The sequence below is a fragment of the Bufo bufo genome, chromosome 7 (assembly GCF_905171765.1).
Source record: "Bufo bufo chromosome 7, aBufBuf1.1, whole genome shotgun sequence".
Classification (NCBI taxonomy): Eukaryota; Metazoa; Chordata; class Amphibia; order Anura; family Bufonidae; genus Bufo; species Bufo bufo.
Window position 1 is genome coordinate 235158907 of NC_053395.1, and position 19173 is coordinate 235178079.

Sequence of the window (19173 nt, forward strand, 5' to 3'; positions counted from 1 at the left end):
ACAATCTATTGCCTCCTGTTATCAGCCATTTCAGGGGAGAGGATGACTGTAGGACAGGAGAATACAGTCTATTGCCCCCTGTTATCAGCCATTTCAGAGGAGAGGATGACTGTAGGACAGGAGAATACAGTCTATTGCTCCCTGTTATCAGCCATTTCAGAGGAGAGGATGACTGTAGGACAGGAGAATACAGTCTATTGTCCCCTGTTATCAGACATTTCAGGGGAGAGGATGACTGTAGGACAGGAGAATACAATCTATTGCCTCCTGTTATCAGCCATTTCAGGGGAGAGGATGACTGTAGGACAGGAGAATACAATCTATTGCCTCCTGTTATCAGCCATTTCAGGGGAGAGGATGACTGTAGGACAGGAGAATACAGTCTATTGCCCCCTGTTATCAGACATTTCAGGGGAGAGGATGACTGTAGGACAGGAGAATACAGTCTATTGCCCCCTGTTATCAGCCATTTCAGGGGAGAGGATGACTGTAGGACAGGAGAATACAATCTATTGCCCCCTGTTATCAGCCATTTCAGGGGAGAGGATGACTGTAGGACAGGATAATACAGTCTATTGCCCCCTGTTATCAGCCATTTCAGGGGAGGGGATGACTGTAGGACAGGAGAATACAGTCTATTGTCCCTGTTATCAGCCATTTCAGGGGAGAGGATGACTGTAGGACAGGAGAATACAGTCTATTGCTCCCTGTTATCAGCCATTTCAGAGGAGAGGATGACTGTAGGACAGGAGAATACAGTCTATTGCCTCCTGTTATCAGCCATTTCAGGGGAGAGGATGACTGTAGGACAGGAGAATACAGTCTATTGCTCCCTGTTATCAGCCATTTCAGAGGAGAGGATGACTGTAGGACAGGAGAATACAGTCTATTGTCCCTGTTATCAGCCATTTCAGGGGAGAGGATGACTGTAGGACAGGAGAATACAGTCTATTGCTCCCTGTTATCAGCCATTTCAGAGGAGAGGATGACTGTAGGACAGGAGAATACAATCTATTGCCTCCTGTTATCAGCCATTTCAGGGGAGAGGATGACTGTAAAACAGGAGAATACAGTCTATTGCCTCCTGTTATCAGCCATTTCAGGGGAGAGGATGACTGTAGGACAGGAGAATACAGTCTATTGCCCCCTGTTATCAGCCATTTCAGGGGAGAGGATGACTGTAGGACAGGAGAATACAGTCTATTGCTCCCTGTTATCAGCCATTTCAGGGGAGAGGATGACTGTAGGACAGGAGAATACAGTCTATTGCCTCCTGTTATCAGTCATTTCAGAGGAGAGGATGACTGTAGGACAGGAGAATACAATCTATTGCTCCCTGTTATCAGACATTTCAGGGGAGAGGATGACTGTAGGACAGGAGAATACAGTCTATTGCCCCCTGTTATCGGCCATTTCAGGGGAGAGGATGACTGTAGGACAGGAGAATACAGTCTATTGCCCCCTGTTATCAGCCATTTCAGGGGAGAGGATGACTGTAGGACAGGAGAATACAGTCTATTGCCCCCTGTTATCAGCCATTTCAGGGGAGAGGATGACTGTAGGACAGGAGAATACAGTCTATTGCCCCCTGTTATCAGCCATTTCAGGGGAGAGGATGACTGTAGGACAGGAGAATACAGTCTATTGCTCCCTGTTATCAGCCATTTCAGGGGAGAGGATGACTGTAGGACAGGAGAATACAGTCTATTGCCTCCTGTTATCAGCCATTTCAGGGGAGAGGATGACTGTAGGACAGGAGAATACAATCTATTGCCCCCCGTTATCAGCCATTTCAGAGGAGAGGATGACTGTAGGACAGGAGAATACAGTCTATAGCCCCCCGTTATCAGCCATTTCAGGGGAGAGGATGACTGTAGGACAGGAGAATACAATCTATTGCCCCCTGTTATCAGCCATTTCAGGGGGGAGGATGACTGTAGGACAGGAGAATACAGTCTATTGCCCCTGTTATCAGCCATTTCAGAGGAGAGGATGACTGTAGGACAGGAGAATACAGTCTATTGCCTCCTGTTATCAGCCATTTCAGAGGAGAAGATGACTGTAGGACAGGAGAATACAGTCTATTGTCCCCTGTTATCAGCCATTTCAGGGGAGAGGATGACTGTAGGACAGGAGAATACAATCTATTGCCTCCTGTTATCAGCCATTTCAGGGGAGAGGATGACTGTAGGACAGGAGAATACAGTCTATTGCCCCCTGTTATCAGCCATTTCAGGGGAGAGGATGACTGTAGGACAGGAGAATACAGTCTATTGCTCCCTGTTATCAGCCATTTCAGAGGAGAAGATGACTGTAGGACAGGAGAATACAGTCTATTGTCCCCTGTTATCAGCCATTTCAGGGGAGAGGATGACTGTAGGACAGGAGAATACAGTCTATTGTCCCCTGTTATCAGCCATTTCAGGGGAGAGGATGACTGTAGGACAGGAGAATACAATCTATTGCCTCCTGTTATCAGCCATTTCAGGGGAGAGGATGACTGTAGGACAGGAGAATACAGTCTATTGCCCCCTGTTATCAGCCATTTCAGGGGAGAGGATGACTGTAGGACAGGAGAATACAGTCTATTGCCCCCTGTTATCAGCCATTTCAGGGGAGAGGATGACTGTAGGACAGGAGAATACAATCTATTGCCTCCTGTTATCAGCCATTTCAGAGGAGAGGATGACTGTAGGACAGGAGAATACAGTCTATTGCCCCCTGTTATCAGCCATTTCAGGGGAGAGGATGACTGTAGGACAGGAGAATACAATCTATTGCCCCCTGTTATCAGCCATTTCAGGGGAGAGGATGACTGTAGGACAGGAGAATACAGTCTATTGCCCCCTGTTATCAGCCATTTCAGAGGAGAGGATGACTGTAGGACAGGAGAATACAATCTATTGCCCCCTGTTATCAGCCATTTCAGAGGAGAGGATGACTGTAGGACAGGAGAATACAGTCTATTGCCCCCTGTTATCAGCCATTTCAGAGGAGAGGATGACTGTAGGACAGGAGAATACAGTCTATTGCCCCCTGTTATCAGACATTTCAGAGGAGAGGATGACTGTAGGACAGGAGAATACAGTCTATTGCCCCCTGTTATCAGCCATTTCAGGGAAGAGGATGACTGTAGGACAGGAGAATACAGTCTATTGCCCCCTGTTATCAGCCATTTCAGGGGAGAGGATGACTGTAGGACAGGAGAATACAATCTATTGCCCCCTGTTATCAGCCATTTCAGGGGAGACGATGACTGTAGGACAGGAGAATACAGTCTATTGCCCCCTGTTATCAGCCATTTCAGGGGATAGGATGACTGTAGGACAGGAGAATACAGTCTATTGCTCCCTGTTATCAGCCATTTCAGGGGAGAGGATGACTGTAGGACAGGAGAATACAATCTATTGCCCCCTGTTATCAGCCATTTCAGGGGAGAGGATGACTGTAGGACAGGAGAATACAGTCTATTGCCCCCTGTTATCAGCCATTTCAGGGGAGAGGATGACTGTAGGACAGGAGAATACAGTCTATTGCTCCCTGTTATCAGCCATTTCAGGGGAGAGGATGACTGTAGGACAGGAGAATACAATCTATTGCCCCCCTGTTATCAGCCATTTCAGAGGAGAGGATGACTGTAGGACAGGAGAATACAGTCTATTGCTCCCTGTTATCAGCCATTTCAGGGGAGAGGATGACTGTAGGACAGGAGAATACAGTCTATTGCCCCCTGTTATCAGCCATTTCAGGGGAGAGGATGACTGTAGGACAGGAGAATACAGTCTATTGCTCCCTGTTATCAGCCATTTCAGGGGGGAGGATGACTGTAGGACAGGAGAGGATGTTGCAGCAGACTCCGCTGATCGCGTTTGTTGCCGGGGGGGGGGGGGGGGGCACATCACCTTCAGGACGGCAAGAAATGAATGTCTGATGTTTTATTAGCAGACACTGGGTGCAGGAATTGGATGTTCATCTCTGAGTATAACAGACGCTGTTGCACCGTCGTCCTGTCTCCATCCCGCAGGGTTGATACACCAGGATGCTGCTGCCTCAGGTCATACAGTCACAAAACACATGAACGACTTCTCCAGCATGATCCACCACAGTGGGGGAGGGGGTGACACGCACACTGTCCAGGGGTCACAACCCTTCTATTGTCCTGTGATATCCCCAGTACAAGGGGTTAATCCAGCAATCACAGATTGCAGTAACTCACAGGGGTCTTCATCTTCGGTGCTCGCCGTCTCCTCAGTCGTGGTGCGTCTTCTCCGTCATTGATTTCCTCTCGTACTGAAATGGCAGATAACAGAGAATAAGACACAGACACGAGGCGGGGCAGACGCCTCCAAGAAGCACCTACCATCTCCAGCTGACGTCCAATGTTCCCCATAGTGATCCCACCAGCAAAAAATATACAGGGCAGCCAGGAGCGCACGTACAGGAAGTCCGGGGCCGTGTACCTGCCGAAACAAAGGGGCGTCAGCGGTGCAGGCAGGAGGTGCGCCTCAGCGGTGCAGGCCGGAGGTGCGCAACACTTACTGGTACACTCCATTATAAACCAGCAGCTGCGACACCAGTGTGGCAAAGAAAGCAATGCCGATTCCCAGGCCCAGGCCACTGCGAGATCGGTCGAACGTCCACCATAGCCCAATGGACAGGGCGGCCAGTGTCAGGGACAGCTGCATGTTATTGGCGAAATCCACCTTCTAATGGGAGGAGTCAAGGAGCATCATGGAGAACCAGTCCCGCCCAGCAAAGACCAGTGCCCCGTCTGCTCACCCCGACTACGGTGCTCTCTCCCCAAGGAGTGATAGTACCCCCCAAATCCTGACAGGTGTCTCGCCCAGTTAAGCCAGCCCTCTCTGCTGTGCACTGACGAGGGGTAATCACCCGTAACAGCATCTGCAGATGAGACACTGGCTTATTTAATATCCGAGTTATGTCTCAAGGCCTTTTTAAAGGGTCGAACACTGCTTATAGGATAGCTTCTTTACATCTGATGGAATCAGAGGCGGAGCTTGTTAAGAGCTCATTTGCATCCCTTTCCTCGCAGTTCATGAACAGAAAGTTAGAAGGGCAGTGCAGACCGACACATTTTCAGTACTGTAGGAAGGATACAGCGCTGGCGTGGTTTATACCCACGAATACGGCTACGCAGCGCATAACGCTGGACCACTCTCTCTTGAACTTGTGTGGCTCCCCCAGGTGTCGGTCGATGCATGGATACAGGAGGCCGATGGCAGCTGTGGAAACAGAACACAGCAGTGACACACATATGACAATGTCCCCTCAACCTCCGGACTGGAGAACCTACCTGCAGCCGTCCCACAGCAGAGAGGCACCCACCAGGCGGAGGAGAAGAGGCTGGAAAACACGTCAGGGGGGAAGAGGGTGACGTTCCTCTGCACCTGCAGCAGATTCAGGACTAACGCCAGAAAGACCCCGATGAGGAAGAGCAGGAGGCCACGCAACAGCAGGGTCATCCTGTGACCGGGGCCCTGAACATCCGCTCTGTCACCCATCATCTGCAGGGGCCCCTGGGAACCACCGCTCCTACACACCAGGAAAGCAAGAGAGAGAAACTCAGCATCCAAAACAGGCGTAAGCAACACACAGGAGACACCTATATACACCCGGGATACAGAGGAGAGACGCACCTATATACACCCGGGACACAGAGGAGAGACGCACCTATATACACCCGGGATACAGAGGAGAGACGCACCTCTATACACCCGGGACACAGAGGAGAGACCCCTATATACACCCGGGATACAGAGGAGAGACGCACCTCTATACACCCGGGACACAGAGGAGAGACGCACCTCTATACACCCGGGATACAGAGGAGAGACGCACCTCTATACACCCGGGATACAGAGGAGAGACCCCTATATACACCCGGGACACAGAGGAGAGACACCTATATACACCCGGGATACAGAGGAGACACACCTCTATACACCCGGGACACAGAGGAGAGACGCACCTATATACACCCGGGACACAGAGGAGAGACGCACCTCTATACACCCGGGACACAGAGGAGAGACGCACCTCTATACACCCGGGACACAGAGGAGAGACGCACCTCTATACACCCGGGACACAGAGGAGAGACACCTATATACAACCAAGATACAGAGAACAGACACCTCTATACACCCGGGATACAGAGGAGAGACCCCTATATACACCCGGATACAGAGGAGAGACCCCTATATACAACCAGGATACAGAGAACAGACACCTACATACACCCGGATACAGAGGAGAGACCCCTATATACACCCGGGACACAGAGGAGAGACGCACCTCTATACACCCGGGACACAGAGGAGAGACGCACCTCTATACACCCGGGATACAGAGGAGAGACGCACCTCTATACACCCGGGATACAGAGGAGAGACCCCTATATACACCCGGGATACAGAGGAGAGACGCACCTCTATACACCCGGGACACAGAGGAGAGACGCACCTCTATACACCCGGGATACAGAGGAGAGACGCACCTCTATACACCCGGGATACAGAGGAGAGACCCCTATATACACCCGGGACACAGAGGAGAGACACCTATATACACCCGGGATACAGAGGAGACACACCTCTATACACCCGGGACACAGAGGAGAGACGCACCTATATACACCCGGGACACAGAGGAGAGACGCACCTCTATACACCCGGGACACAGAGGAGAGACGCACCTCTATACACCCGGGATACAGAGGAGAGACCCCTATATACACCCGGGATACAGAGAACAGACACCTCTATACACCCGGGATACAGAGGAGAGACCCCTATATACACCCGGATACAGAGGAGAGACCCCTATATACAACCAGGATACAAAGAACAGACACCTACATACACCCGGATACAGAGGAGAGACCCCTATATACACCCGGGACACAGAGGAGAGACGCACCTCTATACACCCGGGACACAGAGGAGAGACGCACCTCTATACACCCGGGATACAGAGGAGAGACGCACCTCTATACACCCGGGATACAGAGGAGAGACCCCTATATACACCCGGGACACAGAGGAGAGACACCTATATACACCCGGGATACAGAGGAGACACACCTCTATACACCCGGGACACAGAGGAGAGACGCACCTATATACACCCGGGACACAGAGGAGAGACGCACCTCTATACACCCGGGATACAGAGGAGAGACGCACCTCTATACAACCAGGATACAGAGGAGACACCTATATACACCCGGGACACAGAGGAGACACCTATATACACCCGGGATACAGAGGAGACACACCTCTATACACCCGGGACACAGAGGAGAGACGCACCTATATACACCCGGGACACAGAGGAGAGACGCACCTCTATACACCCGGGATACAGAGGAGAGACGCACCTCTATACACCCGGGATACAGAGGAGAGACCCCTATATACACCCGGGACACAGAGGAGACACCTATATACACCCGGGATACAGAGGAGACACACCTCTATACACCCGGGACACAGAGGAGAGACGCACCTATATACACCCGGGACACAGAGGAGAGACGCACCTCTATACACCCGGGACACAGAGGAGAGACGCACCTCTATACAACCAGGATACAGAGGAGACACACCTACAGTGGATATAAAAAGTCTACACACCCCTGTTAAAATGTCAGCTTTCTGTGATGTAAAAAAACGAGACAAAGATAAATCATTTCAGAACTTTTTCCCCCTTTAATGTGACCTATAAACTGTACAACTCAATGGAAAAACAAACTGAAATCTTTTAGGTGAAGGGAAGAAAACAAAAAACACTAAAATAATGTGGTTGCAGAAGTGTGCACACCCTCTTATAGCTGGTGATGTAGCTGTGCTCAGAATGAAGCAATCACATACAGAATCCTGTTAGATAGGAGTCAGCATACACCGGCCATCATGTAAAGGGCCTCTTATTGACCCCAGATAAAGCTCAGCTGCTCTAGTTGGTCTTTCCTGAAATGTTCTTGGTCACATCCCACAGCAGAAGCCACGGTCCACAGAGAGCTTCCAAAGCATCAGAGGGATCTCATTGTTAGAAGGTATCAGTCAGGAGAAGAGGACAAAAGAATGTCCAAGGCATTAGATCTACCATGGAACACAGTGGAGACCGTCATCATCAAGTGGAGGAAATATGGCCCAACAGTGACATCACCAAGAACTGGACGTCCCTCCAAAACGGATGAAAAGATGAGAAGAAAACTGGTCTGGGAGGCGACTAAGAGGCTGACAGCAACATTACAGGAGCTGCAGGAATATCTGGCAAGTCCTGGCCGTGTGGTCCATGTGACAACAATCTCCCGTATTCTTCATATGTCTGGGCTATGGGGTAGAGGGGCAAGACGAAAGCCTCTTCTTACTAAGAAAAACATCCAAGCCAGGCTACATTCTGCAAAAACACATCTGAAGTCTCCCAAAACCATGTGGAAAACATGTATTTAGTTTACCGGTAAATTGCTTTCCAGGAGTCCGGACTGACAGCACCCATGGAGGATGTCCTATTGGCTTCTGTTGGGACAGGAAGAGAGACAGAGACAGTTTAAAAGGCCCCTCCCCACCCCCTCTCTCCAGTGTTCTTATAACTTACTACACCGGATAGTCTGCCCCATCTTTATTCTGAGAACAATGTTAATTCACACCATATACAGTAGCAGTACAAGCAATACCAACCAAATAACGTGCAAGAAAAAAAGGGAAGGTAATACTGGGTGCTGTCAGTCCGGACTCCTGGAAAGCAATTTACCGGTAAACTAAATACATGTTTCCAGGACGTCCTCCATGACAGCACCCATGGAGAACGAACAACTTAGAACGTAATCTTAGGGGGGGACCTTTGCCTGTAGGACTTTACGGCCAAAAGCTAAGTCCTGATTGGCCACTGAGTCTAGTCTGTAATGTCTGACAAAGGTAGTGGAGGAAGACCAGGTTGCGGCCTTGCAGATCTGATCAATGGACGCTCCTGCTTTTTCCGCCCAGGTTGTAGCCATGGCTCTGGTAGAATGAGACCTCAAAGATATGGGGCAAGACAAGCCCTGTAGTCTATAACATTCCCTGATGGTCTCCTTGATCCAGCGGGCTAAAGAGGTTTTTGAGGCTTTGCATCCTTTGTTTCTACCCCCGAATTGGATGAAGAGATTTGGTGATTTCCTCCAAGGTTTCATCCGCTCGATGTAGGCGAGAACTGCTCTTCTGACATCCAGACAGTGGAACCGTTCCTCTTGCATGTTTTTGGGAGCGGTACAAAATGAAGGAAGTATTATCTCCTGTTCTCTGTGAAACACTGAGACAACCTTGGGTAAAAAGGAATGATCCAATTTAAGAACTATCCTATCATCTAGGACCTTCAGAAAGGGTTACCTAACTGACAGGCCCTGTATCTTGCCTATCCTGCGGGCGGTAGTGATAGCTAGAATACTGTTTTGAAGGATAGAAACTTGTCAGATATATTCTCAACGGGTTCAAAGGGAGAATCACATAAGCTGTTTAGTACTACATTTAAGTCCCACGTGGGAACAGTCTGTCTTAAGGTGGGCCGCATTCTGGAAACTGCCTTGATGAACCTCTTGACCCACCTGTGTTCTGCTAAGGGAAAGTCTAAGCAACTACTCAAGGCCATCTGCACCTTGAGTGCGCTGGGTTTTAAACCTAGATCAAACTCTCTCTGGAGGAAATCTAGAATGTAGCCTATGGACGGATTTTCAGTCCCTTGGTGATTTTGGGCTAGCCAAGATGAGAACTTTTTCCATATTTTTAAATATATGGCCGAAGTTACTGGTTTACGGCCCTGTTGCAGGGTTGATATTACCTGATCGGAGAGACCCTTCTTCCTCAAGGTCTGCCTCTCAGGATCCAGGCAGCCAGTCTCAGCTTGTTGAGATTGGGATGCTCCAGCGGCCCCTGCGTCAACAGGTCTCTTCTGTATGGAAGGGGAAACGGATCTCTGATTGACATCTCCTTTAAGATAGGGTACCAGGCTCTCTTGGGCCAGTCTGGCACTATCAGGATCAGAGTGGTAGAGCTGGTCCTCATCTTCTTTAAGACTGCCGGGATTAGAGGAAATGCGTATGCCAGCTTCATATCCCATTTCTGGGCTAGGGCGTCTACTGCCACTGGATTGCCATTGGGGCTTAGTGAGTAGAAATAGTCCAGCTGTGAGTTTTCCCTGGACACGAAGAGATCTAACTCTGGTTGGCCCAATACCTGGCAGATCTGTTGAAAAACTTGTTTGTTCAGGCTCCATTCCCCCGCGTCGATTCTGTGCCTGCTTAGGAAGTCGGCTCTGGAGTTTTGAGACCCCTTCAAATGGGTCGCTGAAATTGACAAAACTTCCAATTCTGCCCATGTGAAGATTTGATCCGCTAGCCCCCGAAGGAGCGGGCATCTGGTTCCACCCTGCCTTTTCAGATAACATACCGTCGTTATATAGTCTGATTAGTACTCTGACATGCTGACCTCGGAGAAGGTGCTTGGCTGATTTCAGTGTCTTCAGTTCTCGGTAATTTGAGGACTTTATTCTGTCCTGAAGGACCCAAGAACCCTGGAAGAGATGTTGGTTTACATGCCGCCCCCCCCCCCCCCAGCCACTGAGACTTGCGTCCGTGGTAACTGTTATGGCTGGAATCATGTTCCACGGGACCCCCTTCTCCAAATTCTCAGGTTCCATCCACCAGGACAGAGAGTTCAGAACTCTGTCTGGCAGCATTATCTTGGAGTTTAGAGAGCGGTGGTCTCTGTCCCAGGCTGTCAAAACTGCCTCCTGGAGTGGAACTGGGCCCAAGGTATAATTGAAATACAAGAGGTCATTAGCCCCAGTATTTGCATTGCCTCTCTTAGTGAGTGGGTTCTCTTTCTTTTGAACGACTCCATCTTTTCCCTCATCCTGATCCGTTTCCTCACCAGCAGAAAGGAGTGCTGTGTCCTCGTGTCCAGGAGAGTCCCCAGGAATTATTTTCTCGTGTCCGGTATTGGGTCCGATTTTTGATAATTTACAATCCATCCCAGGTCTTTGAATAGGGACAAAGTCTGATGGATGTCCCCCTCCAGCTTTTGTACTGAATCTGTTGTGGATTTATGGGGATGTGGTAGTAAGCATCCTTGAGATCCAATGTGTAAAGGAGAGCACCTGGTGGGATCAATGGAGTAGTGGACCTTATTGAATCCATCTTGAACTTGTAGTAGGTCACCCACTTGTTTATAGATTTTAAATTGATGATAGTCCTTGCCGTCTTGAGTAGTGCCCTTTGAAATGCTGGAGAAGAGGGACCTGGGTGATGGCTCCTAGAACCAGAAGTTTTTGTACATCTGACAAAAGTTGTTGTTGAAGGAGAGGAGATTCGAAGTGAGTCAACTGGAAGGTTTGTACTTCGGAAATCTATCCTGAAGCCGTCCCTGATGGAGTCCAGGATCCACTGATTGTGGGTGACTTGCTTCCAATTTTTCCAAAAGTGACGAAGTCTCCCCCCTACTGGTCTGGCGTCATTGTTTCCCAGTGCTGGTATTGGGGTTGAAGAGGAATCCCCTTCCCCTACCCCCTTTGGGGTAGCTCCAACAACCTGATTTACCCTTCCCGCTATAAGACTTGGTCTGACCTTGGCCAGAGGCTCTACGAAAGGGCTGCGTTTTTTTTTATTTTTCTTCAGGAAACCCTTTTTTGTTATCAGCCGCGTTTTGGAGGATGGAGTCCAAGACGGGGCCGAACATAAAGGAGCCAGAGAAGGGTATAGAGCAAAGCCTGTTTTTAGACGCCACGTCTCCAGACCAGGACTTAAGCCACAGGGCACGTCTAGCAGTGTTAGTCTGAGACTGCGATTTAGCTGTGAACCTAATAGATTCCGCTGAGGCGTCAGCCAGGAAACTTGAGGCCATCTTTAGCAAAGGGAGTGACTCTACCCTCTCTTCCCTGGATGTTTTAACCCTGAGGTGATTCTCCAGTTGATTTATCCATAGCTCTAAGGCTCTGGAAACTGAAGTGGCAGCGATGTTAGTATTAATAGCAGCCGCCCCTGACTCCCAGGATTTTTTCCATGGGATCTTTTAGCTTCCATGGGATCTTTTAGCTGCGATGAATCCTCAAACGGGATTGAGGTCTTTTTTACTACTTTGGCCACCTGGACATCTTCTTTCGGGACCTCGTCCCAGAGATTAGTGTCCGTTGGATCAAAGCGCAGCCTGTTTTTAAATTCTCTGGGAATGAAGAGTTTCTTTTCTCCATCTGCCCATTCTTCTGTAATAAGGTCTTTTAAGTTTTTATTTACTGGGAAGCCCTTTCTTTTCCTGACTTTTAGGCCGCCGAACATCTCGTCCTCAACGGAGCGCGCCTGTTTCTCCTCCTCAATAGCCATGGTTTGTCTAATAGCGGTGAGTAGGGGGCCCAGATCCTCGGACGAAAAGAAATATCTTCTCTGTTCTTCCTGAGGATAAGACACTGAGCCCTCATCTTCCATTTCATCTGAACCACATAATCCCTCTTCCTCTGAATCAGAGTCTAACTGGATCCTGGTTCTTTTGGAGAGGGGGAGATGGTACTGGGTCTGGGTTCTGGCCTGATCCGAGAGTAGAGATGACCGCTCGTCCTTAAGAATTTTGGAAAGGTTTTTTATATGGCTCCAGAAGCCTTGTCTGGCAGGTCGCACATTTTCTCCCCTTCTTTTTAGGGTCTCCGTGTGATTTGTGCCCTGACTCTTTTGTGGTCTAGGGGGAAACAGGATAAAGACTGTTTTTAGTGTCATAGTTTCCCCATAAACCCCTGCTTAAGCCTAAAGGGAAGCTACTTACAGGGGCCTGGACGGGAAAGTCTGAGCAAGTCTCCTGCTTGTTAGACGCCTGGACCTCCATGATGCAACCTCACCAGGTTGCCATCAGACATTTAAATAGGGTCTTACTTACCGGTCCGCCCGTCACCGCCTGGCTCCGCCTCCTCCTGCTCTTCACGGGGGGACTCATTGATAGGAAGAGTCGACCCCTTAGACATGCAAGACCTCCTGATGCAGAGGTCTCTAGCATGCCGATGCGCGCTGCCATGATGTTTCCGGTGACGCGGGTAGACTTCGGGACACGTGGGAGCGCTCGGCAATGCAGGCCTAGCGCGCAGGGGAGCGCAGGAGCCGCTGCCGAGCCCAGAGCTCACTGCAGGAGAAGCGGCATCGGCGTCCCCGATCCTTGCGGCCATCCAAAAAATAATAATAAGGTACCGGGGACTAAACCAGGGGACCACTTCCCAGAGGGGTGCTGGTTAAAGGGGGCTGTAAGAGTCTGAAGAGGAGAGGTAGGCACCCCCCGACCAGACTCGCCCCATTCCCTACCTAACTTCAATAGGCGGGAGTCTGTCTCACTCCCCCTATCGCAGTAGGGACAGGAAGAACACTGGATAGAGGGGGTGAGGAGGGGCCTTTTAAACTGTCTCTCTTCCTGTCCCAAGAGAAGCCAATAGGACATCCTCCATGGGTGCTGTCATGGAGGACGTCCTGGAAAAAGGTGTTATGGTCTGATGAAACCAAGGTGGAACTTCTTGGCCATAATTCCAGAAGATATGTTTGGCCCAAAAACAACACTGCACATCACAAAAAGAACCCCATCGCCACAGTGAAGCCTGGTGGGGGCAGTATCATGCCAAGGGGCTGTTGTTCTTCAGCTGGAACTGGGGCCTTAGTTAAGCTAGAGGGAATTATGAACAGTTCCAAATACCGGTCAATGTTGGCCCAAAACCTTCAGGCTTCTGCTAGAAAGCTGAACATGAAGAGGAACTTCATCTCTCAGCATGACAACGACCCAAAGCAGACATCCAAATCAACCAAGGAATGGCTTCACCAGAAGAAGAGGAAAGTTTTGGAATGGCCCAGCCAGAGCCCAGACCTGAATCCGATTAAAAGTCTGTGGGGTGATCTGAAGAGGGCTGTGCCCAGGAGATGCCCTCGCAGTCTGTGGGGTGATGTGAAGAGGGCTGTGCTCAGGAGATGCCCTCGCAATCTGTGGGGTGATCTGAAGAGGGCTGTGCCCAGGAGATGCCCTCACAATCTGTGGAGTGATCTGAAGAGGGCCGTGCCCAGGAGATGCCCTCGCAGTCTGTGGGGTGATCTGAAGAGGGCCGTGCCCAGGAGATGCCCTCGCAGTCTGTGGGGTGATCTGAAGAGGGCTGTGCCCAGGAGATGCCCTCGCAATCTGTGGGGTGATCTGAAGAGGGCTGTGTCCAGGAGATGCCCTCGCAGTCTGTGGGGTGATCTGAAGAGGGCTGTGCCCAGGAGATGCCCTCGCAGTCTGTGGGGTGATCTGAAGAGGGTTGTGCCCAGGAGATGCCCTCGCAATCTGTGGGGTTATCTGAAGAGGGCCGTGCCCAGGAGATGCCCTCGCAATCTGACAGATTTGGAGTGTTTCTGCAAAGAAGAGTCAAAATGTGCCCATGCTGATAGACTCATCCCCAAAAAGACTGAGTGCTGGAATAACATCAAAAGGGGCTTCAACCAAGTATTAGTTTAAGGGTGTGAACACTTCTGCAACCATATATTATTTTATTTTTGTTTTCTTCCCTCCAAGATTTCAGTTTGTTTTTCCATTGAGTTGTACAGTTTATAGGTCACATTAAAGGTGGGAAAAGGTCTGAAATGATTTATCTTTGTCTCGTTTTTTTTAAATCACAGAAAACTGACATTATACAGGGGCGTGTAGACTTTGTATATCCACTGTATATACACCCAGGATAAACTGCTGTTATACAGGGTAAGGTATAGAGTTATACAGGGGGCACTGCTGTTATACAGGGGGAGGTGTAGGGTTATACAGGGGGCTCTGCTGTTATACAGGGGGAGGTGTAGGGTTATACAGGGGGCACTGCTGTTATACAGGGGGAGGTGTAGAGTTATACAGGGGGCACTGCTGTTATACAGGGGGAGGTGTAGAGTTATACAGGGGGCTCTGCTGTTATACAGGGGGAGGTGTAGGGTTATACAGGGGGCACTGCTGTTATACAGGGGGAGGTGTAGGGTTATACAGGGGGCACTGCTGTTATACAGGGGGAGGTGTAGAGTTATACAGGGGGCTCTGCTGTTATACAGGGGGAGGTGTAGGGTTATACAGGGGGCACTGCTGTTATACAGGGGGAGGTGTAGAGTTATACAGGGGGCACTGCTGTTATACAGGGGGAGGTGTAGAGTTATACAGGGGGCACTGCTGTTATACAGGGGGAGGTGTAGAGTTATACAGGGGGCTCTGCTGTTATACAGGGGGAGGTGTAGGGTTATACAGGGGGCTCTGCTGTTATACAGGGGGAGGTGTAGGGTTATACAGGGGGCTCTGCTGTTATACAGGGGGAGGTGTAGGGTTATACAGGGGGCTCTGCTGTTATACAGGGGGTGGTGTAGGGTTATACAGGGGGCACTGCTGTTATACAGGGGGAGGTGTAGAGTTATACAGGGGGCTCTGCTGTTATACAGGGGGAGGTGTAGGGTTATACAGGGGGCTCTGCTGTTATACAGGGGGAGGTGTAGGGTTATACAGGGGGCACTGCTGTTATACAGGGGGAGGTGTAGGGTTATACAGGGGGCACTGCTGTTATACAGGGGGAGGTGTAGGGTTATACAGGGGGCACTGCTGTTATACAGGGGGAGGTGTAGAGTTATACAGGGGGCTCTGCTGTTATACAGGGGGAGGTGTAGAGTTATACAGGGGGCACTGCTGTTATACAGGGGGAGGTGTAGGGTTATACAGGGGGCTCTGCTGTTATACAGGGGGAGGTGTAGGGTTATACAGGGGGCTCTGCTGTTATACAGGGGGTGGTGTAGGGTTATACAGGGGGCTCTGCTGTTATACAGGGGGAGGTGTAGAGTTATACAGGGGGCACTGCTGTTATACAGGGGGAGGTGTAGGGTTATACAGGGGGCACTGCTGTTATACAGGGGGAGGTGTAGGGTTATACAGGGGGAGGTGTAGGGTTATACAGGGGGCACTGCTGTTATACAGGGGGAGGTGTAGGGTTATACAGGGGGCACTGCTGTTATACAGGGGGAGGTGTAGGGTTATACAGGGGGCACTGCTGTTATACAGGGGGAGGTGTAGGGTTATACAGGGGGCACTGCTGTTATACAGGGGGAGGTGTAGAGTTATACAGGGGGCTCTGCTGTTATACAGGGGGAGGTGTAGGGTTATACAGGGGGCACTGCTGTTATACAGGGGGAGGTGTAGAGTTATACAGGGGGCTCTGCTGTTATACAGGGGGAGGTGTAGAGTTATACAGGGGGCACTGCTGTTATACAGGGGGAGGTGTAGGGTTATACAGGGGGCTCTGCTGTTATACAGGGGGAGGTGTAGGGTTATACAGGGGGCTCTGCTGTTATACAGGGGGAGGTGTAGGGTTATACAGGGGGCTCTGCTGTTATACAGGGGGAGGTGTAGGGTTATACAGGGGGCTCTGCTGTTATACAGGGGGAGGTGTAGAGTTATACAGGGGGCACTGCTGTTATACAGGGGGAGGTGTAGGGTTATACAGGGGGCACTGCTGTTATACAGGGGGAGGTGTAGGGTTATACAGGGGGCACTGCTGTTATACAGGGGGAGGTGTAGGGTTATACAGGGGGCACTGCTGTTATACAGGGGGAGGTGTAGGGTTATACAGGGGGCACTGCTGTTATACAGGGGGAGGTGTAGGGTTATACAGGGGGCACTGCTGTTATACAGGGGGAGGTGTAGGGTTATACAGGGGGCACTGCTGTTATACAGGGGGAGGTGTAGAGTTATACAGGGGGCACTGCTGTTATACAGGGGGAGGTGTAGGGTTATACAGGGGGCACTGCTGTTATACAGGGGGAGGTGTAGGGTTATACAGGGGGCACTGCTGTTATACAGGGGGAGGTGTAGGGTTATACAGGGGGAGGTGTAGAGTTATACAGGGGGCACTGCTGTTATACAGGGGGAGGTGTAGGGTTATACAGGGGGAGGTGTAGAGTTATACAAGGGGCTCTGCTGTTATACAGGGGGTGGTGTAGGGTTATACAGGGGGCTCTGCTGTTATACAGGGGGAGGTGTAGGGTTATACAGGGGGCTCTGCTGTTATACAGGGGGAGGTGTAGGGTTATACAGGGGGCACTGCTGTTATACAGGGGGAGGTGTAGAGTTATACAGGGGGCTCTGCTGTTATACAGGGGGAGGTGTAGAGTTATACAGGGGGCTCTGCTGTTATACAGGGGGAGGTGTAGAGTTATACAGGGGGCATTGCTGTTATACAGGGGGAGGTGTAGGGTTATACAGGGGGCTCTGCTGTTATACAGGGGGTGGTGTAGGGTTATACAGGGGGCTCTGCTGTTATACAGGGGGAGGTGTAGGGTTATACAGGGGGCTCTGCTGTTATACAGGGGGAGGTGTAGGGTTATACAGGGGGCACTGCTGTTATACAGGGGGAGGTGTAGAGTTATACAGGGGGCTCTGCTGTTATACAGGGGGAGGTGTAGAGTTATACAGGGGGCACTGCTGTTATACAGGGGGAGGTGTAGGGTTATACAGGGGGCTCTGCTGTTATACAGGGGGAGGTGTAGGGTTATACAGGGGCACTGCTGTTATACAGGGGGAGGTGTAGAGTTATACAAGGGGCACTGCTGTTATACAGGGGGAGGTGTAGAGTTATACAGGGGGCACTGCTGTTATACAGGGGGAGGTGTAGGGTTATACAGGGGGCACTGCTGTTATACAGGGGGAGGTGTAGAGTTATACAGGGGGCTCTGCTGTTATACAGGGGGAGGTGTAGTGTTATACAGGGGGCACTGCTGTTATACAGGGGGAGGTGTAGGGTTATACAGGGGGCACGGCTGTTATACAGGGGGAGGTGTAGAGTTATACAGGGGGCACTGCTGTTATACAGGGGGAGGTGTAGAGTTATACAGGGGGCTCTGCTGTTATACAGGGGGAGGTGTAGGGTTATACAGGGGGCTCTGCTGTTATACAGGGGGAGGTGTAGGGTTATACAGGGGGCTCTGCTGTTATACAGGGGGAGGTGTAGGGTTATACAGGGGGCTCTGCTGTTATACAGGGGGTGGTGTAGGGTTATACAGGGGGCACTGCTGTTATACAGGGGGAGGTGTAGAGTTATACAGGGGGCTCTGCTGTTATACAGGGGGAGGTGTAGGGTTATACAGGGGGCTCTGCTGTTATACAGGGGGAGGTGTAGGGTTATACAGGGGGCACTGCTGTTATACAGGGGGAGGTGTAGGGTTATACAGGGGGCACTGCTGTTATACAGGGGGAGGTGTAGGGTTATACAGGGGGCACTGCTGTTATACAGGGGGAGGTGTAGAGTTATACAGGGGGCTCTGCTGTTATACAGGGGGAGGTGTAGGGTTATACAGGGGGCACTGCTGTTATACAGGGGGTGGTGTAGGGTTATACAGGGGGCTCTGCTGTTATACAGGGGGAGGTGTAGGGTTATACAGGGGGCTCTGCTGTTATACAGGGGGTGGTGTAGGGTTATACAGGGGGCTCTGCTGTTATACAGGGGGAGGTGTAGAGTTATACAGGGGGCACTGCTGTTATACAGGGGGAGGTGTAGGGTTATACAGGGGGCACTGCTGTTATACAGGGGGAGGTGTAGGGTTATACAGGGGGCACTGCTGTTATACAGGGGGAGGTGTAGGGTTATACAGGGGGCACTGCTGTTATACAGGGGGAGGTGTAGGGTTATACAGGGGGCACTGCTGTTATACAGGGGGAGGTGTAGAGTTATACAGGGGGCTCTGCTGTTATACAGGGGGAGGTGTAGGGTTATACAGGGGGCTCTGCTGTTATACAGGGGGAGGTGTAGGGTTATACAGGGGGCTCTGCTGTTATACAGGGGGAGGTGTAGGGTTATACAGGGGGCTCTGCTGTTATACAGGGGGTGGTGTAGGGTTATACAGGGGGCACTGCTGTTATACAGGGGGAGGTGTAGAGTTATACAGGGGGCTCTGCTGTTATACAGGGGGAGGTGTAGGGTTATACAGGGGGCTCTGCTGTTATACAGGGGGAGGTGTAGGGTTATACAGGGGGCTCTGCTGTTATACAGGGGGAGGTGTAGAGTTATACAGGGGGCACTGCTGTTATACAGGGGGAGGTGTAGGGTTATACAGGGGGCACTGCTGTTATACAGGGGGAGGTGTAGGGTTATACAGGGGGCACTGCTGTTATA

The 19173-nt window shown here is 50.7% G+C and overlaps 1 protein-coding gene across 1 annotated transcript in view; it reads right to left on the bottom strand.

Moving 5' to 3' along the window:
- Positions 1-3920: 3920 nt before the first annotated feature.
- The window catches only part of INSIG2 (insulin induced gene 2), a 31150-nt gene continuing 15897 nt past the window's right edge, over positions 3921-19173 (bottom strand). Inside the window, exons 2-6 of the mRNA XM_040439871.1 lie at positions 5315-5553; positions 5119-5243; positions 4540-4706; positions 4361-4460; positions 3921-4290 (exon numbers count right to left, since the gene is read on the bottom strand). Of these exons, the coding sequence (XP_040295805.1) occupies positions 4249-4290; positions 4361-4460; positions 4540-4706; positions 5119-5243; positions 5315-5525 (645 nt within the window). The 5' untranslated portion in view covers positions 5526-5553 and the 3' untranslated portion in view covers positions 3921-4248. The remainder of the gene's footprint in view (positions 4291-4360; positions 4461-4539; positions 4707-5118; positions 5244-5314; positions 5554-19173) is intronic.